Source organism: Peromyscus eremicus, chromosome 12 (assembly GCF_949786415.1).
Source record: "Peromyscus eremicus chromosome 12, PerEre_H2_v1, whole genome shotgun sequence".
NCBI classification, from domain to species: Eukaryota; Metazoa; Chordata; class Mammalia; order Rodentia; family Cricetidae; genus Peromyscus; species Peromyscus eremicus.
In genome coordinates, this window is record NC_081428.1 from 61,408,735 (window position 1) to 61,431,591 (window position 22,857).

Genomic DNA, 22,857 nt, shown 5'->3' on the forward strand with positions numbered 1-22,857 from the left:
AGCTTTCACACTCTTATAATAATGGACTCTGGAGTGTTCTGTACCCTCTTTCCACCACATGAGATTATCACAAGAAGTCCATGGGCTTCACTCCAGAAGGCTCTCATTAGAACTTGACCCTGGTGGAACCCTCATCTAGGACTTACAGACTCCAGAGCCAAGAACTACACTTACTGGGGTTTATAAACTATCTAGTCCATAGTAATTTGTTTTAAAGCATGAACTGAGATAGCACTTCTGTACTCAATCAATCACGAAGAGTCCATGTCGTGAGAGACTGACAGTGCCTTGACACAAACGCACGTTTCACCTCACAGACCCTTCAGTCTTTAGATTCTCTACAGATGTTTGGATAACATTTTGGCCACCTCTGTTGTTTGGCTTGGTTTTCTACCATAAGACATTAAAAGTCGTTTTTACAAGCGTTGAATGAGTTTCTAAGTTAATATTTCAGACAAGGAGTTAAAGGTTTCAACTGTGTCTTTCAGCCGACAAAATTATACTGAGCATCTGCCAATGGTCATCTACTTTGTTATTCTCTTCTCTCAAATTAATGCCATTACTGATACCATAGGTGGAAATCTAAACTCTTTGAGGCCAATTGGATATTAACAATCCAGTAGCAGCAGCAGCTGTTCTATTTTAAGCTAGCACATCAGCAGAGAGCCTAACCCAGAGCAACCTCAACCTTAGGAGTTGCTAAGCTTCCCCTAGATATCATTTACCTCCAGATGGTGTTGGTTGCCCTGGGATTGTAGTTACAGACAGTTGTGAGCCACCATGTGAGTACTGGCAACCCAACCCAGGTCCTCTGGAAGAGCAGTCAGTTCTCTTTACTGCTGAGCCATACTGTAACTACCCAGCCTCCCCCTTATCTCCGATCATCTTGTCCCAATGTGGGCTGATGTTTTCAAAACAGTCTCACTACATACACCTTGCAGCAAGCCTCCTATCCCTGCCTCCCAAATGCTGAGATTACAGGTATGAACTGCCGGGTCCACCTACGACATTTTAAACTCTGTCTTCTCTGTTGTCACTAGAAATTAACTCCTGAAAGTAAAAGACTGTATGTTTATGCATTTCCAGAACCAAGCAGTTCAAACCATTTATCAGATATATGAAGTGCTAATAAATTCTACTTCTGGCTACTCTGAACTCTAAATGATTACTTCAAAATAAAACATATAAACATATATTATGGTTCATTAAATATGGCATATTGAATAACATTCATAAAGCCATCTTTTAAAATCAACAGAATTACATATTTATTTCTAACAACTAAATACCTATCACAAAATATACAAACTAGATTCAGCTATTTAAAAAATTATTAGAGGCTGAAGATATAGTTCAGGTGTAAGAGCATTTGTTGCTCTTTCAGAGGACTCAATTCAGTTCCCAGAACCCAAGTCAGGTGGCTCACACCCACATGAAACTCCAGCTCCAGGGTCTCCAATGCCTGACTTCCATCAGCAACTGCACTCACATGCACACACCCTATATATAATTAAAAATAAAAACAAATCTTTTAAAAATTATTAAAGAACATTAAGTTTCTTGTAGGTTCCAGTCTCAGTAAAATATATGCATTTTTGAATACATGCTGTTATATTACCTGTTAAACATATACGTTATACTCAAACTGAAGATTACTTTTTGCTTTTCAAAATACAGAATACAAAATTAACAGCTGATTAATTTGGCAAAATTATTTTAAAATTCCATCTATTTTCATTGTGGAAAATGTCAAAATAGATTCTCTTACTCTACCCTTTATCCCCTCCCCCAAGCAGTAATCCATTGTTACCCTGTTTTATTTGATCTTTTTAAAACATTTTTATTGGTTCTTTGGGAATTTCACATCCTACATCCCGATCACTCTCATTTCCACTCCTTCCATGTCCATTCCCCTATTGTGCCCTCCTCAAACTTAAAAATAATAATAAAAAATATATTTAAAAACAAGTCCACTCTGTGTTATCCATACACTCACTGGAGCCTGCCCCTTTAGTGGAACTGAGTCACTGAGTCGTTCCCCTCCTGCTCCCCCACCAGAGGCCATCCACTGTGGGGAGCCACCCTCAGCATCCTTGTCACACTTCCTAAGAGTTCCTGCCATGGGTTCCTGTTGTTTGGGCTGCTCCCCCTTTTTTTTTTGAAGAGGTGGAGGCCGAGAGGCAGGTGTTGTGCAGAAAGACAAAATTTCTTTTTATTTGAACAAAGGTTTATTCTACGATGCTAGTGTAGTTGCTAAAAAGTTAATTTATAATGTTTGTGAATTATTGCTCCCAATCTATTTTTTTTTTTCCAGAGCTGAGGACCGAACCCAGGGCCTTGCCTAGCAAGCGCTCTACCACTGAGCTAAATCCCCAGCCCCAACTCTCAATCGATTTTAGAACAAAATGCTTATAGGTAAAGCAGCTGTCAGATTACCAAAAATAACTATGCTGTACGTTATCTAATTACACCTACAGCAGTCCATTTAGTGCCACCTTTGGGAAAGGCACAAATAAAGTTCTTGGATGATAAGATAAAGAGTCTGGGAGGAAAGTTGGGCAAGGTGATGCACACCTTTAATCTCAGTACTTGGAAGCAGGGGCAGGCGGTTTCTGTGATTTGGAAGCCAGCCTGGTCTACAGAGCTAGCCATGGCTAAGCATTGAGACTCTGCCTCTAACTAACTAAATACATAAATCTGCAGGTAATATTTTTGGTAGAACAGCAGTCTCTACATAGTAAAGGATTCTCCTCTGCAAAGTGAATTTGCTTCCTGTTATACTTAGATAGACATGCTTTAATTCAAACTGAGAATCCTCTAGGAAATAGAGCTGTCTTACAATAGAGTACGCTATCATGTGGTGCAGCATGCTCTTTCGCTGAACAAGTTCAAGCTGGAGTCAGTTATCCATCAGACTGTCACTGGGGAAGGAAAACAGGATCTGATGCCATATATAATCACTGGCAATTCTAAATTCTCAATCTAATTTAAACTATCTATAAACTGAGATTAATTTTAAACAACTTAGTGTTTTAAGGATCAATCAATTATCAGCTATTTTAGGAAATAATTTTTTTTGACAAGTTTAAAGAACTAAAAAAAAAAAATCCGAGAGTAAATAAAAATCACAACGTGGTACTGGTGTATTCCTTCCAGGTTTTAAGTCTATGCTGAACATATTACACTTTGAGTCCATAAATCACAGCATTTTACAACTTACCGGAATTCTGCTGGATCCCCCACCGCACTCTCATCCTGAACTGCCGGGAACCACTTTGCTGAAGTCTTCTATTTAGTCTTGGAAAATTTTGCTTCTTTCCTTCCTTTCTATTCAGTTTGATAATATCATCTACAAAAGAGGTAATGCCATAATTATTTTCATTTTAACACAATGAATAAATTGCTCAGTCTCATTTTATAGTCAATAGATTTCTCCTATATCCCTAGACTTAGTCCCCATTATTATTATCTTAGCTTTTTCAGACAGCCTTAGTATGTAGCCAAGGCTGGTTTTGAACTTACTATATAGCTTAGGCTACCTAGACCCCAATCCTCTTCCCTCATCCTAAGCTTCAATCAGCCATTCTACCTGATGAAATGCTTGAGAAAAGTTTCTCTAGTAAAGTTCCAATCAATAGACAAAAGCCGATCTACCAACTAATAAGTTCTGCCGAGGAGACAGAGAGCAGGTAGATTCAGCTCAGTAGGAGTGTTTGCCTAGAACATATAAGGCCTTGGGTTCAAATCCCAGTACTACAAACAACAACAAAATGTATACTGTTGCTGTTGGGCATGGTGGCACATGTCTGTAATCTTAGCAAAAGGAGGCAGAGGCAGGAGGATCAGAGTTCAAAGGCCAGCTTCGACTACATATTGAGTTTGAGGTAGGCATAGGTTCTCAAAAAGACACAACCAACCAACTCAAAAATAGCAACAAAGACCTCAAAAGACAAAATTTCTAAATTCACCTGAATTCAGAAAATTTTATTGGGTGTACACTTTATGCAATTAATTCATGTGTAAGTCTACCATAAAGGAAACAAAATTTAAGACAAACCCATTCTCAATAGTTTAAATTATTTATGGAAACAGGCATGCAAATAGCAAGCAAAATTAACAAGTATCATCATAAAGGTATGGTATTATGGTTCTGTTCTTCTCTAGCAAAGTCATTCATAATTACTTCTTTCTATTCTGACCTCTCTAATTTTGTAAGCTTATTTCCAAAACCACCTCAGAATAATTCATAAACACTACACTGTGTTAATACCACAGTGAACAATGTAAAGATGAGAAAACCAAAGGCATTTCAAGTTCTTTTTTTTTTTTTTAAAAATTATTTTATTTATTATGTATACAGTATTCTGCCTGCATGTGTCCCTGCAGGCCAGAAGAGGGCACCAGATCTCATTACGGATGGTTGTGAGCCACCATGTGGTTGCTGGGAATTGAACTCAGGACCTCTGGAAGAGCTGTCGGTGCTCTTAACCACTGAGCCATCTCTCCAGCCCGCATTTCAAGTTCTTATTTGTTAAGTGCCAAAGGTTACCAGAAGCCAACAATATACTCATTCAAAAACTATCTGGTGCCAGGGAGAGGGCTCCAGAAATAAAGGTACCTACCTCCAGGCCTGATGGCCCACGTTTACTACCATAGGGGGGAATCAGGTTACTGACAGTGTTCCTTTGAAGGACAGGGCCTTCTTCTCCTTTTCCTGGATGTCAGGAGGCAGTCAACTTTCCCCTCCATGCCCTTCCTAAATAACCCAGTTATGAACTTATCAATGTCTAATCCAGCTAGGGCATCATTGTGACTCAATCTCTTCTCAGTAGCTCCACCAGCTGGGGAACTAAGCCTTCAACATAGGAGCCTTTTGGGAGACACTAATTTAAACTCTAATATTAGGTTTAAAACAAAAGGTTTCATAAATATCAGCTATATATATGAACTTACTAAATTCTCATTAAGAGGAAAACAGGAAACATTGTTTTCCCTTAATAGGTGACTATTTACTTTCCAGTAGACATCTACAACCTCAAAGCTTTGAGAATATACCCAAACAATGAATCTGGTCAGGAGATTAGGGCAAAGAAGGTGTTGGTTTTGACTACTAGGGTAATTTTGTTGTTGTTTTTGAGACAAGGTCCCACTATATATCCCTGGCTGTCCTTGAACTCATAGACCAGACTGGCTTGGAACTTATCTCACTCTAACTCCAAGTGCTGGGATTAGAGGCATACCAGGATAATTTTTACACAGATACAATGTAAATATAGCTGAAATTAATTTGAGACAAGGTCTCACTTGTGGCCCAGGTTAGCCTCAAACTCATGATCCTCTTGCCTCATCTTCCAGAGTGCTGAATGCTAGATTACTGGTGTATAACACAATTCTTGCCACAACTAAAAATTAAAAATAGACAAACATTTTATTATCTAAGTCCTCAGACAAAATCTTCTGATATGAAAGGAGAAAATGGCCTCTCTTACCCAATGAGTATACAGTATACAGGGTAAGTACTAGAAGAAAAAAGATCCATTACAATGAACTACTTTATAAAGTTTCTTCTGGGGCTGGAGAATGGGTCAGCAGTTAAGAGCACTTGCTGCTGCTCTTCCAGAAAACCCTGGTTTAATTCCCAGAGATCACATGGCAGCTTATAATAGGCTACAACTCAAGTTCCAGAGGATCTGACGGCCTCTTCTGGTTCCCACAGGCACCAGGCACTCACGTGGTGCACAGACATCTGTAGGCAAAACACTCATACACATAAATCATTTTTTTAACAAAAGAAACATTTCTTCCAGGGCACTGTACGTGTGTCTCTGAGATAATTACAGTGTATTCAATTATTCTCACAACAATCCTATGAAAAAAGGGTTACTATATTAATTTTTAAATTAAGAAACTGAGCCAATGTCAGTTACTAGTTAACTCAGTAAATACTCTACATAAGTTCTCATATATAAATCCAGTAGAGCCACAAAAAAAAAAAAAAAAAAAAAGAAAACTCGTTTTTTTGGAGGGGGGAGGTAGTGTCTCACTATGCAGCCCTGGCTGGCCTGGAACTTGCTATATAGACTAGGCTAAGCTCAAACTCAGAGATCTGCCTGCCTCAGCTTCTCTGATGGGATTAAAGGTGTGTCTCATCAAACCCAGCTACATACTCTCAAACTTCTGCAGACCTGTAAGACGAACCATCTCTTCATCACAAGTCTCTAAGATTCTCACTAAAAGAAAAGCACCTGGCAGACTGACGTACTCTTGAGGAAAAGACAGCTGTATCTCAGCTCTTCACAGCACCTTTTTTCTACTTAAAGAATCAACCCTCTTTAATGTCCTAATTATCAAACAAAATACACACAAAAGGGGCTGAAGACTGGAATTCAGACCCCCAGCACCCGTATACAAAGCTGAGCGCTGTGACACGTCTGTAATCCCCAGCAGTGCGGAAGCAGACATGGGACCCCTGATACATGCTGGCCAGCCAGGTTAGGCAGATGGATGCGCTTCAGGCTCAGTAAGAGACCCTGCCTCATAAAGGTAGACAGAGACTGAAGACGACACCAGATGCCAACTTCTGGCATCCACACACTAAAAACACAAGATGGCTCAGTGGGCAAAAGCCTGGTGAACCAATGGCAGGAGCGAACCAGCAATCTCTAGGTAATCACTATCACCTTTCTTAGACTTTTATTTTTAATTATGTGTGTAGGATTGTGCGTTTGTGCATGTGAGCACGGGATCTATGGATGCCAAAAGAGAGAATGGGATCCCTGCAACTGGAGTTACAGGAAGTTGTGAGCCAAGCTGCCAAAAGTCAGTGCTGAGAACCGAACTTTGGGTCTCTGCAAGAACAGAATATGCTGTTAACCACTGAGCGATCTCTCTAGCCCCCACCACCTTTTTAGACAAGTACTAACAAGTAATTTGTCCATGGTCACGCGGTTAGAAGTGTCAGAAGCAGGGTCCCCTGAAATAGTATGGCTCTAGATTACCTATCACTAGGAGCACAACGCTTGTGAGGTTATTAGGAAATTAAATGTGTATTAAATGTTTAGTCCATTGCCTAGCAGCCTGTAAGCATCCAACCTTTGTTATACGGATTCATGGCTTTCGCTCCAAAGCTATCCTCATTTTTTTTTTTTTTTTTGGAGTTCATTACTGATCAGCAATGGCGTCAGACTAGAGGCCAAACAAATTCCTATTAATTTTCTAATTCAAACATTAGGTTCTGACTTGAGGCAACCCTAGAAACCAAGAAAGAGTTCTCAACTGCGTATCAAAAACTTTCCAAATTAATAGAAGAGATAACACGAATGTAAAGAACTAGCAAGCAACAGAATGTTTCCAGGCACAGTATTACCCTAAATACCATCCTCAGAAAAAAGGTCACACCTGAATTCGGTAGTAAGGTATTTTATTTATTTTTTTTAATATATCAAAGAGGGGTAGTGGTGGAGAGAAAAGACCCGTAAAGAGTTAAAAAAAAAAAAAAAAAAAGGCAGCACTGACTTCATCCAATGCCATAACTTGGTTCTACAAAAAAATGTAATTACTTTTGTACCTGCTAAGCCAAACAAACAGCCTTCGTAGTGTTGGATCTGAATTTTTTTACGAAAATAAAAACCAGTCATCAGGCTTAAAAAACAAAACAAAACAAAACAAAAAACACATAATCAGCAGCAACCACGGGCATCCTTTTTGTGTGTGCTGGACCCCTTTCCTTCTACCTGACAGATCAGCAATCTGCGTACATCTCTCCCTCCCCGCCCCCAACTGGCTAACTTTGAAACCCGGCTAGGGAACATGCTTCAGTAAACACCTGATCCAACACGGCAGTACGGTCCTCGCTTAACGATGCTCAGAGCGCCCGTTCCGGGACCGCGTCCCCAACCAAACCCCGGCGGCGTTCCCAGGGGGGCGCCGGTTGGAAATCGCCGGTTCCCGGCGCCTGTCTGGGCAGTCACGCCAGGCAAACCCTTCTCGCAGCCGCCGGCTTTAGCCGGTCGCAGCCCTAGCCGGGTCGGAAGACCCTTCATAAGGAAAAGGGGTGCGCACACGCCCAAGGGAAACCGTGGCCCGAGAGACCGCGTCCCGCGTGGGAAAAGGACAGCACCCGCCGACCCTGAGGGGCCCCGCGGCCCGACCGGTCCTCGCCACCGCCCCTCCCTACCCCGCGCGGGGTGGGCACGCGGGGGTGTCTCCCGCTCCACCTCCGGGGTCCCCCACCGGTTCCGCCCACGCGCGACCAAACCCGACCGGCAACCGCGGCCAACCGCCCCTTCCCCCCACCGCGACTCCCGCCCCCTCCCCCACCGCGACCGCGACCGCGACCGCGGCCGCCCCGGCCCCTCACCCAGGGACATATCGATTTTGTCCAGGTTCTCATTGCTGCGGGCTTTCGGCGGCAGCGGCGGGGTCGCCGTGGCTCCCACCAACCGGGCGCCGAACCGGTTCATGACTGGCGATGCGGCGTCGGTCGGAGCAGTCAGCCGGGAAGGCCAGAGTCGCAGGCCCTCCGCCTCCCACTCACGCACGCAGACTAGCTGCAGCGCGGAGCGCGCACGCGCGCCGGCGGCGTCCTCACCCTCCCACCCACGGCAGCGGGAGGGGAGAGGGGGCTACCGAGACGAGCGGAGGGCCAGAGCGGCCCACGCGGAACTGGCCCCTTAGCGGCCCTTGCCGGCCTGGGGCTCGCGCTCCAGAGCCGCAGCCTCGATCGCCGTGGGGGAGCCGCCGTCCTAGCGCCGGGACGTTCCGCACCAGTGGCAGCGGCTGGACCCCCAGCGCCTCCGAAACCGAGCCTAAAACACTAGCCTGGCCCTGCGTGTTCTCGGGGGAGCCCCTCCTGCTGCGGAAAGGCTCGGCACGCCCCTCTGCAATGCAGCCTCGGGAGGCTGGACAGACCCCCCCTGAGTAGCCACGTCCGATTATCAAAAGCTGCAGTGACAATTCTTGCGTCACCTTAACAATAAAAGTAAATGCTAATGTATCTGCACCACCTCTCAGTCGGCACTCTATAAACATTTGGCACGGTACTAGCCACCTTAGTAAGACCTCATCTCCCCTTGGGAGGGTAAGTACTTCTGTTTATTTAGTTGCATTTTTCTATTATTCAAGTGAGTTTCAAAAGGAATATATGTATTTTCCCCTAATCGTCTTTATGAATGAAAAATTGATGTTTGCATTTCTGCTTAATAACTCGTTTCCCATTTACAAACTGTTATGTTCTCACCTTTTTACTTTATTTCTCCCACAGCGCATTTGCGTGGAACCATGCATGGTATTCCATCCCTCCCACCCCCAACAGCTCAAAACAATCTCATTTTCATCTAAGGAAAAAAATAGCGTCAAGTGTTCTGTCCTTGTAGAAATCTCTGCCACCGTTTTCTTCACTTCCTAAAATTTCTTTATAGAGACCTGAGCCAGAGCTTTGTGGTGACCCAAAGTATCTAAAATCCACAGTAGCCTATGTTTAATTTAGTAATGTCACAATGCCATGTGGTTTGCAAATTCAACAGCCGTCACACATTTTACTATTTTTTTGCTTGGGGCTCCCATAACTTAAATTATCTCTTATCGTGCACAATTGCATTTATAAGTATCGTATTTTCTAACTTTTTTTAACTTTACCAGCTGAAACCTAGTTATATCACATCTACCCTTTACTACATGCTAATGCTTCCTATATTTGTAGTATGGTTAAAACTAAAAGCCATCCCAAGTTATGTTTCCAGCCAAAAGCAAAGAACCATGACGTGTGTGTGTGTGTGTGTTTGATGAGCCACAGTAGTCTTATCTCAAGGAAATAAAATTTTCTTTTAAGACTTTGAGAAACACAATTTCTTATTCTCAAAAGTCAAGTTGGGCCAGGTGTGATATCCAACACCTTTAATCCCAGCACTCTGGAGGCAGAGACTGACGAATTTCTGTGAGTTAGAAGCCTGATGGATCTATATAGTGAGTTCCAGGACAGTCGGGGGTAGGTAAAGAGACCCTGTCTCAAAACAACAACAAAAGGCAAGTTGGTTTTCTTTCCTGTGGCAAAAATATAACTCTGTAGTCAGTTAACATAGTGTACAGCTGTCAAGGCATACAGGAAACTAATAATGAGAGGTTTGAGCTCAGCAACGTCCAACAGGAGAATCTGGTATGTCAAGAATAATAGTCTGATGCTCTTGGCAAAAGGTTCTTGAGTTTGCTATTCTACTCTCCAACCCCCACCTCCTTTGAACTGCTAGCAATTAGGGAAGCTAGATTGCAAAGAATGTGGATGGGGCCAGCCATGTTGGAAAATGCCTTTGATCTTAGCACTCAGGAGGCAGAGGCAGGTGGCTCTCTGTGAATTCCAGGCTGACCAGGGCTACATAGTGAGACTGTCTCAAAACAACAAAACAAAAACCAACTAAACAAACAAAAAAATTACCAAGGTTCCTGATTTATTGAGTAGTACATTTACCATTTCTTTCTGTCATAGGTTATATTACCTTATGAAATTCTATAGGCCTTAGTCATCTTCAAAACAAGAAAGTGCCTATGCTTTCCTAAGTTATCTTAAGATTCTTTACAGTTCTGAGTTGTTGGTGGTATGCCTTGAATCCCAGCACTTGGGAGGCAAATGCAGGCGCAGCTCTGAGTTCGAGGCTAGCCTGGTCTACAGAATGAGTTCTCCAACAGCCAGGGCTACACAGAGAAACACTGTCTCAAGAAAGAAAAGAAAAAAAAATCTTTACAGTTCTAAGATCCTCTAAGCATAAGGCATCTCTTTCTGCATTAGCCCTCTGTCATTAGTTATAACTTGTGCACGCTCTGCTCATTCGTAGGAGTCAACTACAGAGAGCTGTAGACTGTTCCCATTTTCCTTTTAACGGCAGTGTCTCATAGGCCGCCAGCCCTGACTGGCCTGGAGCTCCCTGTGTAATGAATCAGGCTGGTCTCTTACTCACAAAGATCTACCTGCCTCTGCCTTCTTAGTCCAAATGTTCACGACCATACCCAGCATGGAAATTTATTTACTTATCTTATAAGTAAGTGTGTCTGTGTGTGAGCACATGTGACATGGCACATGTGTGGAATCAAAGGACAACTTGTGGGAGTCCATTTTCTGTCTTACCATGTAGGGATACAACTCAAGTTGTCAGACTTGGCAGCAAGCACCCTTACCCATCTTACCGGCCCATCTTGTTACTTATCTTATATAAGAAAGTGAATGCATTTAGATTTGGTAGCATATATTTGATATAATAAAATGGGTATATTTAGATTTTGGAATTTTTTTTTTAATTTTAGGTATTTATAGGACAGATAACAAATATCCCAATGTAGAAAAACTTTCCTATATCAATATAGTAAGTACTACCTTGTGTCCCAGTCTTCTCTCAAAATTGAAGCCTGATTCCAGATCTTTTAGTTCTTTAGAATGTTCCTTGGTATCTCATCAAGGACTCTTTCTTGTTTTGTTTGGAATTTCAAGTTTCCCCAAGGATTAAGGTTTCAGAGATTCAGAGACTCTCCAGATTTCAAAAGATATGAGGATGGAGCATTGTGGTAATATTATGTCAGTAGATAGGTCACACACAAGCAAAACAAAAATAGCAATTTTAATCATAAATCTACTTTCTGTCTCTATAGATTTGCTCATTCTGGACACTTCATAAAAATGGGATCATATAATATATGATCTTTTGTTTCTAGCTTCTTTCACTGAACAAGGTTTTCTACGTTTGTTTGTTTTTTAACAGTGAGCCCAGCCCTCACTCCTTTTAATGCATGGATAGTTTTCCATCCCATGGATGTACCTCATTTTCTTTATCCATTTGTTAGTTGGACTATTTTCACTTTTTGGTTATTATAAATAGTATGCTATGAACATTCATTTATGAGTTGTGTGTGGACATACGTTCTCATTTCTTAGACATATACTAGATATTGTAGGCAAAGTTTTTCGTTGGGATCTCCAGCTCCCCAATAAATGACTCCGGAGACTTATTATTAATTATAAATGATCAGCCGACAGCTTAGGCTTGTTACTAACTAGCTCTTTCAACTAAAATTAACCCATATTTCTTCTCTGTGCTCTACCACATGGTAGTACCCATTTGCAGCACAGCGTGTTCATCTCCAGCTTCCTCTGCTGACTCGCGACTCCACCTTTCTTTTTCCCAGTGTCCTTTCAGTCTGGCTCTCCCGCCTAACCTCTTCTTGCCTAGCTGTTGGTCAGTTGGTTCTTTATTAAGCCAGTGAGAGTAATTCATATTCACAGTGTAAGAAAGGATTATTCCACAGCAAGATACAGATTGCACTTCAACTTTTTTTTTCTTTTGCTTTTTTGAGACACAGTTTCTTTGTGTAGCCCTGGATGTCCTGGAACTCACTCTGTAGACCAGGCTGGCCACAAACTCAGAGACCCGCCTGCCTCTGCCTCCTGAGTGCTGGGATTAAAGGTGTGCACCACCACCACCACCTGTCACACTTCAACTTTCTAAGGAACTGGAAGACTGTGTTTCATAGCTCCTGTATTATAAACAGTCCAAACAACAGCATATGAGGGCACCAGTATTTCCACATGCTGCACATAGCCATTAATACTTGCTGCTCTCTTTGTGAAGAAATTTGACTTTATACTTGTGTATCATTTAAAGTTTAAATATGAAGTTGTAATGAGAGAAGTGTTCTACCGGTGCAAACATTACCATAAACTCTAGATTTAGAAGTAATCAATCCAAATCAATTAGATGGCATAGTCAAACTTACTATAAAAGTCTTTAAACTGACTTTGGAGTTACAGATATGAATTTGATTCCCATAAGCTCTGTTACTTAAGGTAAATATTTAAACTCTCTGAATCTCAATTGTACCTCTCTCATATCATACTAATAAATTGTGCTGGGTGGTGATACTCACACCTTTAATCCCAGCACTTGGGAGGCAAAAGCAGGTGGATCTCTGTGAATTCCAGGTCAGCCTGGTCTACAGAGTGAGTTCTAGGATAGCTAGAGAAAACCTGTCTCCAAAAAAAACCAAGAAACAACAACAACAAAAAGCAGAGAAAATAAATTGTATTTCCAGGATTATAGTCAGGACTTTACATTTTTAATTTTACGTTATTTTGAGGGTTCGTACTGAAAGAAAATAATAAAAGTTATGATATAATATTAGATGTCTTAGTCAGTTCTGGCTATGTGACATTTAGTACTACTTGTCAACTTGACAGTCTAGAACCACATAGGAGATAAACCTTTGGACATGTCTATGAGGAGGTTTCTAAATTGAGTTAATTGAGGTAGGAGGCTCACACTGAATATGGGTGGCACCACGCTATGAGCTGAGCTTAGCCTTTCATCTGTTTCTGCTTCCTGACTGTAGATGTGACCAGCTGCCTCATTGCTCCTGCCTCAGTGCCTTTCCTGTCACAACTGTACACACAGACACACACACACACACACACACACACACACACACAGCTGACTGAGGTGTTTATCAGCCAGGTACAAAGGCCGGAGTTAAAAGGTCGACTGTGCATTTTCTAGGTGCATGAGCGTTAGCTATTCAGTTAATCATATGTTCACTGTGCACCAGGTGCTGTAATAGGCTCGGGGGATAAGAGGTAAACAATATGAATGCAGCCCTTGTCTTCACACAACTTGCAAAGCAAAGGGTCCTTTCTGAGAACCTGTGTGAGTGAGGCACTGTGTTGGATGTAGCGTGTATCTTTGCCTGGAGTGGAGCAGTTTGGAATCCTCCTCCAAGTCCAAATAAGTAGAATTCAAGCAGCCACCCACTGTAGAGGCTTGATACTTCATACAGTATAGATAAGACAACATCTAGTATGGCCAGAGAAAATAGAGGGCCAATTAAATGTGGATTTCAGATAAGCAAGGGCATGATATATCACATGTTTCAGATAAACAGCAATTTTTACCATTCATATCTGATGTAGTATTTAAGATGGTCTATGTATGTGTGTGTTTAGTGTGTGGGGTGTGAGTATGTGCACACATGTATGGGTAGGGTTTGAGAGCCAGACATTGTGATAGGCTCAGAAGATGAACAGTAAATGATCTGGATGGATCTCTTACTTTTGCTCCCCTTGCAGAGCAAGAAGTATGTTCTGAGCACCCAGAGGATTTCTACAGTCCGTTGTGTTTGTGTGTGCACAGGTGCTGCTGGGTGTCGAGGCCAGAGATCAACCCCTGCTGTGCTTCCTCGGGAGCGGGCCAACTTGCTTTTATTGTTGTTAATTTGAGGATTTCATACTTGAGTACACCATATCTGTATCGTTCCCACCCCTCCCTCTTCCTGCTTGAGACAGACTCTTAACCAGGACCCTGGTCTCATCAATTATGTTAGACTAGCTGGCAGAAGCCCCAGGAATCTATCTGCCTTTGAGTGCCACCACACCTGGCTTTTTAGGTGAGTGCTGGAGACGGAACTCCAGTCCCCATGCACTCACTTGGCCAACTGAAGTTTTTTTTTTTTGAGACAAGGTCTTATTGTGTAACTCAGCAGTTCACAATCCTCACAACTTTCTCACATGTAACCCCTTTGCTATGTTTTGTTTAATGTACCTTCTAGATTTCCTTTCCCCTCGATTTTGTTGAGATATAATTGATAACCAATAAAAGATACTCATTTAAAGTATACAGTGTATAGAGGTGCACAGAACAGATACCTGTGAAAATATCACCATAACCTGAATAATAAGTATATCACTCACTTGTAAAGGATTTTCTTATGCTCTTATATAATTCTTCCCCTCACCTGCTACCTGGTGGGGGGGCCACTAATTTGGTTTCTGCCACTGTTGATAAGTTTGCAGTTTTTTAGCCTTTTATATGAATGGGCTCACACCATGTTTTTAGAATGACTGAAAAAAAAATTCACTTAGTGTAATTGTTTCAAACCTGTATGTTTTTTACTTGCCCGTATTGTACCAGGGACTCTAGTACCATGCTTTAATTAGTAGTGCAGCTGAATGTCTTTACCCTGCTCTCAACCCCAGAGGGAAAACATTCCAATTTGGGGGGCATTTCTTTTCCTCCTTCCCTCTCTCTCCCCCTCTCCCCCTCCCTCTCCCCCTCCCCCTCCCTCTCCCTCTTCTACATTTTATGTGTTTTAATGTGTATGTGTGGAAATGAGAGGGCGACTTGCCGGAGTTGGTTCTCTTTCGACCATGTGGGTCCTGGAGATCAAACCTAGGTCAGGCTTAGTGACAAGCACCTTTGTTTACTGAGTCATCTCACTGTTCCAATTATTCCTTAACTAGGATGGATTTTTTTAGATGCTTTTTGTTAAGTATCACATTTTTAAAAGATGTTCTTTATTAGGGTGAGGAAGTTCCCATCTGTGCCTGGTTTGTTGAATTTTAATTATGAATGTTGAACTCTATTTAATGCTTTTGCTGTATCAAGGGAGATAATCAAATGGTTATTTTAAAATTATAGTAACATGGTAGATGGATTTGTATCTCTTTTTTATTTTTTAATTATGTGTATATATGTAGGTGGAGTTTTTTGTTGGGACTGTTGGCTCCCCAAATAACAAAACAGAGACTTGTTATTAATTATAAATGCTCAGCTGATAGCTTAGGCTTATTACTGACCAGCTGTTTCAACTTCAATTAACCTGTATTTCTTATCTACGCTCTATCACTTGGTGGTACCTTTTTTCAGCACATGTTCATCTCCTGCTTCCTCTGCATCTGGCTGTTGACTCCACCCTCCTTCTTCCCTACACTCTTTCAGTCTGGCTCTCCGGCTTCACCTCTTTCTGCCTAGCTATTGGCCAGTTGGCTCTTTATTAAACCAATGAGAGCAAAACATTTTCACAGTGTACAAAAGGATTATTCCACAACGTGCATGCGTGCGTGCGTGCGTGCGTGCGTGCGTGCGTGCGTGCGTGCGTGCGAATGTAGTGCCTGCAGAGGCCAGAAGAGGGTGTTGGCTATCTTTGAGCTGGAGTTACAGGTAGTTGTGAGTCATCTGACATGGGTGCTGGGAACCAAACTCAGTGAAGAGACTGGTATCTGCTCAACTCAAGACACCAAGTTCTCAGCACAAAGGAGATTTGTTTGCCCCAAAGGGACAAAGAGCAGGGAATGAAAGACAAAGACAGGAGATAGAGGACAGGGGAGAAGGAGAAGGGAACAAGGAAGATGGGGACACAGGACTGCCTCTGGATAGAGAGGAGACAGATGTGGCCCACAGGCAAATGGCAGTTCATAAAGGTAGAAGGGGAAATCCTGTGTTAGGATGTTGTTAATTTTAAGTGGGCATGTTAATTAGGTGAGCCAAAGGGGGCTTTTGATTGCTAGATATCAATGCTTTCTTTGATTATTGGGCCTTGGTAGTCAGCCTCAGGAGGAGGAAGTGGCCAAATAAGGAAACAGACCTTGGTGCTAGCTTTAGGAATGTGATCTCATGGTTTTCAGTAAGGCAGAGGGGATGGGGGAGAAGGGCAAGGCCCGCCAGAGCCGTGTTTGCCTGGCCGGGGCTGGCTAGAGTTCCTTCACTCAGATCCTCTGGATGAGCAGTATGTGCTCTTAACCTCTGAACCATCTCGCCAGCCCTAGATATTGCATTCTGAGATAAATGGATCTAGCCATTTTGTATCCTCTTTATTAAATATGTTATTGTATTTAATTTGAAAGATTTTGTCAATATTTTTTTTTATTTTAATTTTTAGTTTTTTTGAGACAGGATCTTACTATATAGCTCAGCTCACAATCCTCCTGCTTCTTCTACGCCACTGAGATCCCAGAAGCCTGTTTCTCCTACACTGTCTCAAATTAGACCCTCCAACTGAATGTCCCTCCCTTCTACTCCCTCTGCATCTCTCTATCCATGCTCCTGACTCCCCCTTACTCTCTGTGTTTTTTTTCTTAATAATCCTATGTTCACTTCCTGTCAACTGGTTGCTGGCTCTGCCTCTTGACCTGGGGCTGGCTTTATTTAGTCCTGTTCATAGTAGTCAAGCAGAAAGCTTTTGGATTAAAAGTGTGTGCTAGGGCTGAGCCACACCACAACCAGAAACAGGTTTTTCCAGTAAATAACACAATCTCGGGGTTACAGTGTGATCAAATGTCCTGCAACAGCCTACCAACTGAGCTATATCCCCACATTAGAGACTCCTTAGAAGCTGCGTTATTTTTAACAGTCCTTAGTTTTAATGGAGTTGTCCTTGCTTTCTTCTCTACCTTCACTTGCTGTATCCGGCCCTTCACAAAATAATGCTGATTTTCTTACCTTAATATTGTTGTACTCTTAACCTTACTCTTCCAGCCCCTGCTCTAGCGTAGGTCTGGGCTTGTAAAATAGCAACCAAAGGGCCACCTTCAGCCTAGAGACAAGCTTCCCTTGGTCTGGACAGTAGTCTGCCAGCATTTAGAAATGCAGTTAATTATACCTTAAAGGGCAGATCCTAGCTTGTTTTGGAAAAAAAAAAACAAAACTCTAGTACCTGGCAACCTGAGGTCCCAATGTCCATTTGTCAACATTCAGTTACAGCTAAGGTGAGACTCCCTTCTTGGAAAAAGGCTGCAACTTTCCAGGTCAGAATTTCTGCCATTCTCTCCTTTCTTGCAGCCAGCTCATATCACTCCTTGCCACCACCCACTGACTCATTGCCGGATTTCTAATCCCCTCTATCTACTTTCCTCTTACTTCTGATGTGATACCCACTCCATCCCCTTCCACATCATCAAACTTCGTTTTGTAAGCAGATTCGGCCATATTTCCTCATTTGTACATGATATAAAGCTCACCGTCTTATGGCTAAGATTCCAAGTCCTTAAAGTGTCATTTCATAACGTGGTCTGCTTGCATGAGAATGCTACATCCATCATTCTTTCTCATCCCATTCTTTGCTTTAAAACTTTTTATATTACATTTTAGTGTGTGTGTGTGTGTGTGTGTGTGTGTGTGTGTGTGTATGTACAGGAACACTCATGTGGAGGACAGAGGATAATTTTCAGGAGTTGGCTCTCTCCTTCCACCGTGGGGGTCTAGGGCTCGAACTCTAGTAAGTCAGGCTTGGTGGCAAGCATCTTTACTTACTGAACCATCTTGCCTTCCCCCAGTTTTGATTACTAAGAAGCAGCAGCTTCCCAAACAGCGTATTTTCTTAGTATCTGTCAGAGCTGTTCAATCTGTCTTTCTCACCTCTCCTTTTACCCCTTTGTTAACTCATATCCTAGAAACTGCTGTGCCTGGCTTTGGTGGTGTATGCTTACAATATTAGCACCCGGGAGGCTGAGGATCCTGAATTCAAGGCCAGCCTGTGCTACAAAACCAAAACGGGGTGGGGAATTGGTGCAACGGTTGAGAACAATGCATTCTTGCAGAGGACCGGGTTCCAAGTTCGGGTCCTTGTCCTGGTGTCTTCGCGGGCACCTACACGCACGTGAACATACACTCAGACACATGCATATACATATAAGAATATTTAAAAATAAAGCAGTAACCTGTACCCTGGCATCACTCCTCCTGGAGACCTTCCCACAAAGCCTAGCCATTCTACTGTTCTTTTGCGGTTCAGTTTGTGATCTCTTGATTTAAATGCTTGGAGTCTCCCAACACCAACAGGTGTTAAATCAGGATGGACTGAAGTGAAGTTAATCAAATTTGAATTGTATCAGTTTTATTGTCTATCTTGACCTCCAACAGAGTCCGATTTCCAGAGTAAAGTGTGACAGGAGTGCACCTTCAGATTCCTGACCATCGTTAGCTAGAGTTTTCAATCCAGGTACCCCGCCTAGCCAAACTAGCCTAGCACGCGGCTAGAGTCTGTGTGCCCCGGTTAGCTCAGCCTGGGATTGGGTAGGGCAGTGCATGTCGGGAGTGGCCAGTCTTCGAAGGGCTTATTGGGAATTGTAGTCTTTGGAGCCGGAAGTGGGGGTGGCAGGGGTTAGAACCGCAGCTGAAGCAGCAGTCCTTGGCGCTGACGCCGCCAGGGTGTAGTGCAGGGTTCCGAGCCCACCAGCCGTGGTGCCTCCCCTGTCCTGAGGGTGCAACGGGCGCCCTGGCGACCGAAGCGGCCGGGAGCCTCTCTTCAGCCCGGAGACGGCCTTGCAGTCCCGGATGCGTCCGGAGGGCGCGGGAATGGATCTTGGCGGCGGCAGGGAGCGCCTGCCGGAGGAGAGCAGGTGGGCTGGGAGCGGCTGGCAGTCGGGGCTGCTGGGTGCGCGCGAGCACCGGGAGACTTGGCAGGGCTGGGGTGACACGCAGTGCGGGGCGCGGCAGACCTGAGAGCGAGTGACTTGTTTGGGAAGAATTTCCAAGAGGGCGTGTGTAAGGACAGGGAGGAGAGTTTAGGGACGGAGAGTGAGGGTGGGTATGATTCGTTAGGGCCAGGAATAGAAGACAGTGAAGCCAAGATCCAAGACTGCTGGAGGAGAGAGGAGTACTGAGTCTGGGAGAAAGGACTGGGGTGCTGTAGTGAGATTTTATAGGCCAGACTCTATAGATAAGAGCAGGGGACAAGGTTGGTGCCCTGCCTTAAAACTTGTGGTGACAACCCAGACCGATATTAGGAGGGTGATGTAAGAATTTCTGGGAGCCAAGGTTTTTGGTTATGGTTGGCCCAGGAAGGTTAGAAAGGGATGAACGTGGATGAGGAGGAGAGGACGGCCTGTGTGTAAAAAGCCACTGATTTCACTGGGTGTGGGCTTGCTGAAGGGACAGAAATTGTGTGCGTGCCCTTTGTCAGTGAGATCCCGCTGTCCTGAAAGGACTTCTGTCATTTCCTTTTCATTGGCAACCCCTTCACTTCTTTCTTCCCCACAGTGCAAACTAAAAGCAAGTTCAAGTTTATGTGGAACTATTGTCAGAAAGTCTTAGCCTCTAGAAATAGCGGCTTTTAAGATTTATTTTCTTTTTTAATTTAAACAATTACACACACCCGTGTGTGTGTGTGTGTGTGTGTGTGTGTGTGTGTGTACGTGTGTACGTGTGTACGTGTGTACACGTGCGGAGGTTAGAGGACAGCTTGGAGGAGGCAGTTCTCTCCATCCACCATGTGGATTCTGAGACTAGAATCAGGTTGTCAGGCTGGGTGGCAAACACCTTTACACAGAGAGCCATTTCACCAACCCAAATTAGGATTTAAAAGCTGCTTTAGCTCTGTGATCATTTAAACTTTGTAGAGATGTGTCTCCTGTTTGGGATTTGCCTCACTAACAACTGGTCTGAGGTTTGGGAGTGTAATTCATGGTAGAGTACTGGCCTAACGTGCAGGTGGCCCTGGGTTCCATCCCTAGCACCACGAGAACAACAGGAGCAGGTCTTAACCTCTTAGGAGGATGCAGGAGCAGAGACACACAGAAATATGGCAGAAGGGTGTCTTTCTTGACACTTAGAAATAGGTTCAGATACAGTGATGCTTTCCAGAGCAGGTGAAGGCGAAAGACTAGAAACAAAATAATCTCCCTTAATATTCTCAAGGGAGAATTGAAAACTGGTTGGGTGAAGATATCCCTGCTATGATTTCTTGAGTAAGAGGTGGTTGAACCTGGAGTTTCTGCCTGAGGTCTATGAATGGTGTATACCAAATGAAACTGAATGCTTTACTTCCTTTTTCTACATTTTAGTTTCTGCTTTTGTATATTTGGCTATGTATTCTTCCTCCAGATGTCTGTGAAGTATTTTATGTAAAAGATACCTTGTAGCTGCCAAACAAGCTTTAGGTTATTTTGATTTTCCTGTGCTATCTCACGTGGAGCAGGCTGGGTCAGATTTAAGTTTGGTTTTTCTTCCCCGTTTAGCTGGAGCTTCATTAGTTAGTTATCCATGACTTATTTGCTGTACGCCAGACGCAGTCTTGACAGCATTATGGATGTTAACTTATTTACTGTCTTAACAATTGTGAGGTACCTACTGTAACATTATCACTTCCCAGATGAGGAAGCAGGAACACGGACGGGATAAGTGACTTGTGGTTATGCATGGACCTCTGGTGGAACTGAGACTCACACCCAGTCACTTTTAATATCTCTACTCTGCTGCCGCCCAATATGATAATGTGACAGATGTACACAATAATGCTTTAATTTTTACCGTTCTGTGCCTGTCATCTAGGTGGGTGGGACAACTCCTTTGCAGGTATATTTTTTCTGTCAATTACCACTTTTATACTTGCTTCTTAACTAGAATACTTTAAACAATTTCAGCAATGGGCTCCCCCTACCGCTCCCCCCCCCCCCCCCCCCCCCCCCCCCCCCCGCCCCACACAGTCACTCACTCAAAGTAGTAAGGCTACTCTCTATTGGTGGCTGATTAGTTCAGATTGTTTTTTCAACGAAGCTTCATGGTACTGATGGCCTCCTTAGTTCCAGATAGACACTGGTAAATCAGGCCTTATGTGTGAGAATTGAGGCATTGTGGCTGGGCCACTGCAGACATGACCTTTTTATGGTCACTACAACACACAGTTCAGAGAGCCATCTCGATGAGACAGCAGCAGTTTTCAAGCATGAAGGAGATACAGTTTTCCAATGAAAGCACTTGATAGTGAAATGTGCGTAATTTAAACCCACTGCAGCTTCTCTTTTGTTGTTATCTCAGTCAATAGCATTTTCCACTCAGTCAACCAAGCCAGAGCCTCACAGTGAAATTTCAGACATCTCTTTTCATTTCTTATATCCAAAGCTATAGTAGAAGCCTAGCTTGTGTGCTTGACTTGGTCATCTTACTGGGCCCTGCCTGAGTGAGGCAATGCTCTTCCCTGCTGGAAGATCATAAGAATTCAATAAGATAATGAGGTCAGGTTCCTCACAGAATGCCTGGTATGTACTGAAGTACAGACGGTTGTTTGCTTTGTCCAGTCTCCCGTTTCCATGTTCTAGGTGTGTTGTCCACAGGTTATTATTCCTAGCAGTGTGATTTTTTTTCTTCCTATTTCCACGGCTTCTCTAGCTAAGTTGAGCACGTGGGAGATTGGGGTGTTGACCTAGCTCTTAACTTCATCCTAGAAGTGCACTTACATAATAGGTTCTCCCATTGTTTTCCATGTAGTTAACTCTCTCATAGCAGAATACCACTGTGCTTAAGAATGATATTTATCAGCCGGGTGGTGGTGGCACACGTCTTTACTCCCAGCACTCAGGAGGCAGAGGCAGGTGGATCTCTGAGTTCGAGACCAGCCTTGTCTACAGAAGTGAGTTCCAGGACAGCCGGAGCTGTAACACAGAGAAACCCTGTCTTGAAAAACAAAAAAACAAAAACAAAAGAAGAATGATATTTATCCTCCCCTAAAGTTTCTGTAAATGCTGGTTGTTTGGGAGTTGTCCCCTGAAACTGTCAGCTAGAACAATAGTCCTTCAGTTATTCCTTTGTCATCCTAGACGTCACTCGGCCACGCAGGCCACTTGAGAGCTAGGAATTCGGCTCTAGCCAGGGCTCAGTTTTCCTGGTGCAGTGGCCCAGAGTCAGAATTAAATAGTAACGTATATTTTAGTGACTCTGACACTCAGAGGACCAAAACCTTCCCCTTCTATGCCCTCAGCCCCAGTTTGTAGCATTTTCTATTTAGCCAACTGAGCCGGAACCTCACAGTAAAATTGGATATTTCCCTCTTCCCCTTGTTCTTATCCAAGCAGGCACTAGTGTCTGTAACTTCTGTGACATTTCCTTCAATTCTTTTTTTTTTTTTTAAACATTTACAGATATAAAGGTTTATAGTTCTTTTAAAAAAACAAAAACAAGAAAACCAAGGTATAGAATTGCTTTTAGGCACAGCCCAACCTTGGTGCTGAAAGTTAGGTGTTTGCCCCGTCTCTAAGCTGGGTCCTGGCTTGTTGGTTTTCTTCTTGAGGAGACCTTCTCCAGGGAGACCTTAGCAGCTCCAAACCTGGCAATCTCA

General features: G+C 43.2%; 2 protein-coding genes across 4 annotated transcripts in view; one reads left to right on the forward strand and one right to left on the reverse strand.

Moving 5' to 3' along the window:
• The window catches only part of Fyttd1 (forty-two-three domain containing 1), a 48,911-nt gene that overhangs the window by 21,569 nt on the left and 4,485 nt on the right, over positions 1 to 22,857 (reverse strand). The window contains exons 1-2 of one of the 3 annotated variants that reach the window (XM_059277296.1): positions 8,360 to 8,611; positions 3,221 to 3,349 (exon numbers count right to left, since the gene is read on the reverse strand). In XM_059277296.1, coding sequence (XP_059133279.1) covers positions 3,221 to 3,349; positions 8,360 to 8,462 — 232 coding nt within the window. In that variant the 5' untranslated portion in view covers positions 8,463 to 8,611. Of the gene's footprint in view, positions 1 to 3,220; positions 3,350 to 7,825; positions 8,142 to 8,359; positions 8,612 to 22,857 lie in introns of those variants that run through there. The other 2 variants (XM_059277295.1, XM_059277297.1) reach the window with 2 other exon arrangements.
• The window catches only part of Rubcn (rubicon autophagy regulator), a 57,870-nt gene continuing 53,909 nt past the window's right edge, over positions 18,897 to 22,857 (forward strand). The window contains exon 1 of the mRNA XM_059277299.1: positions 18,897 to 19,144. Within this exon, the coding sequence (XP_059133282.1) occupies positions 19,080 to 19,144 (65 nt within the window). The 5' untranslated portion in view covers positions 18,897 to 19,079. The remainder of the gene's footprint in view (positions 19,145 to 22,857) is intronic.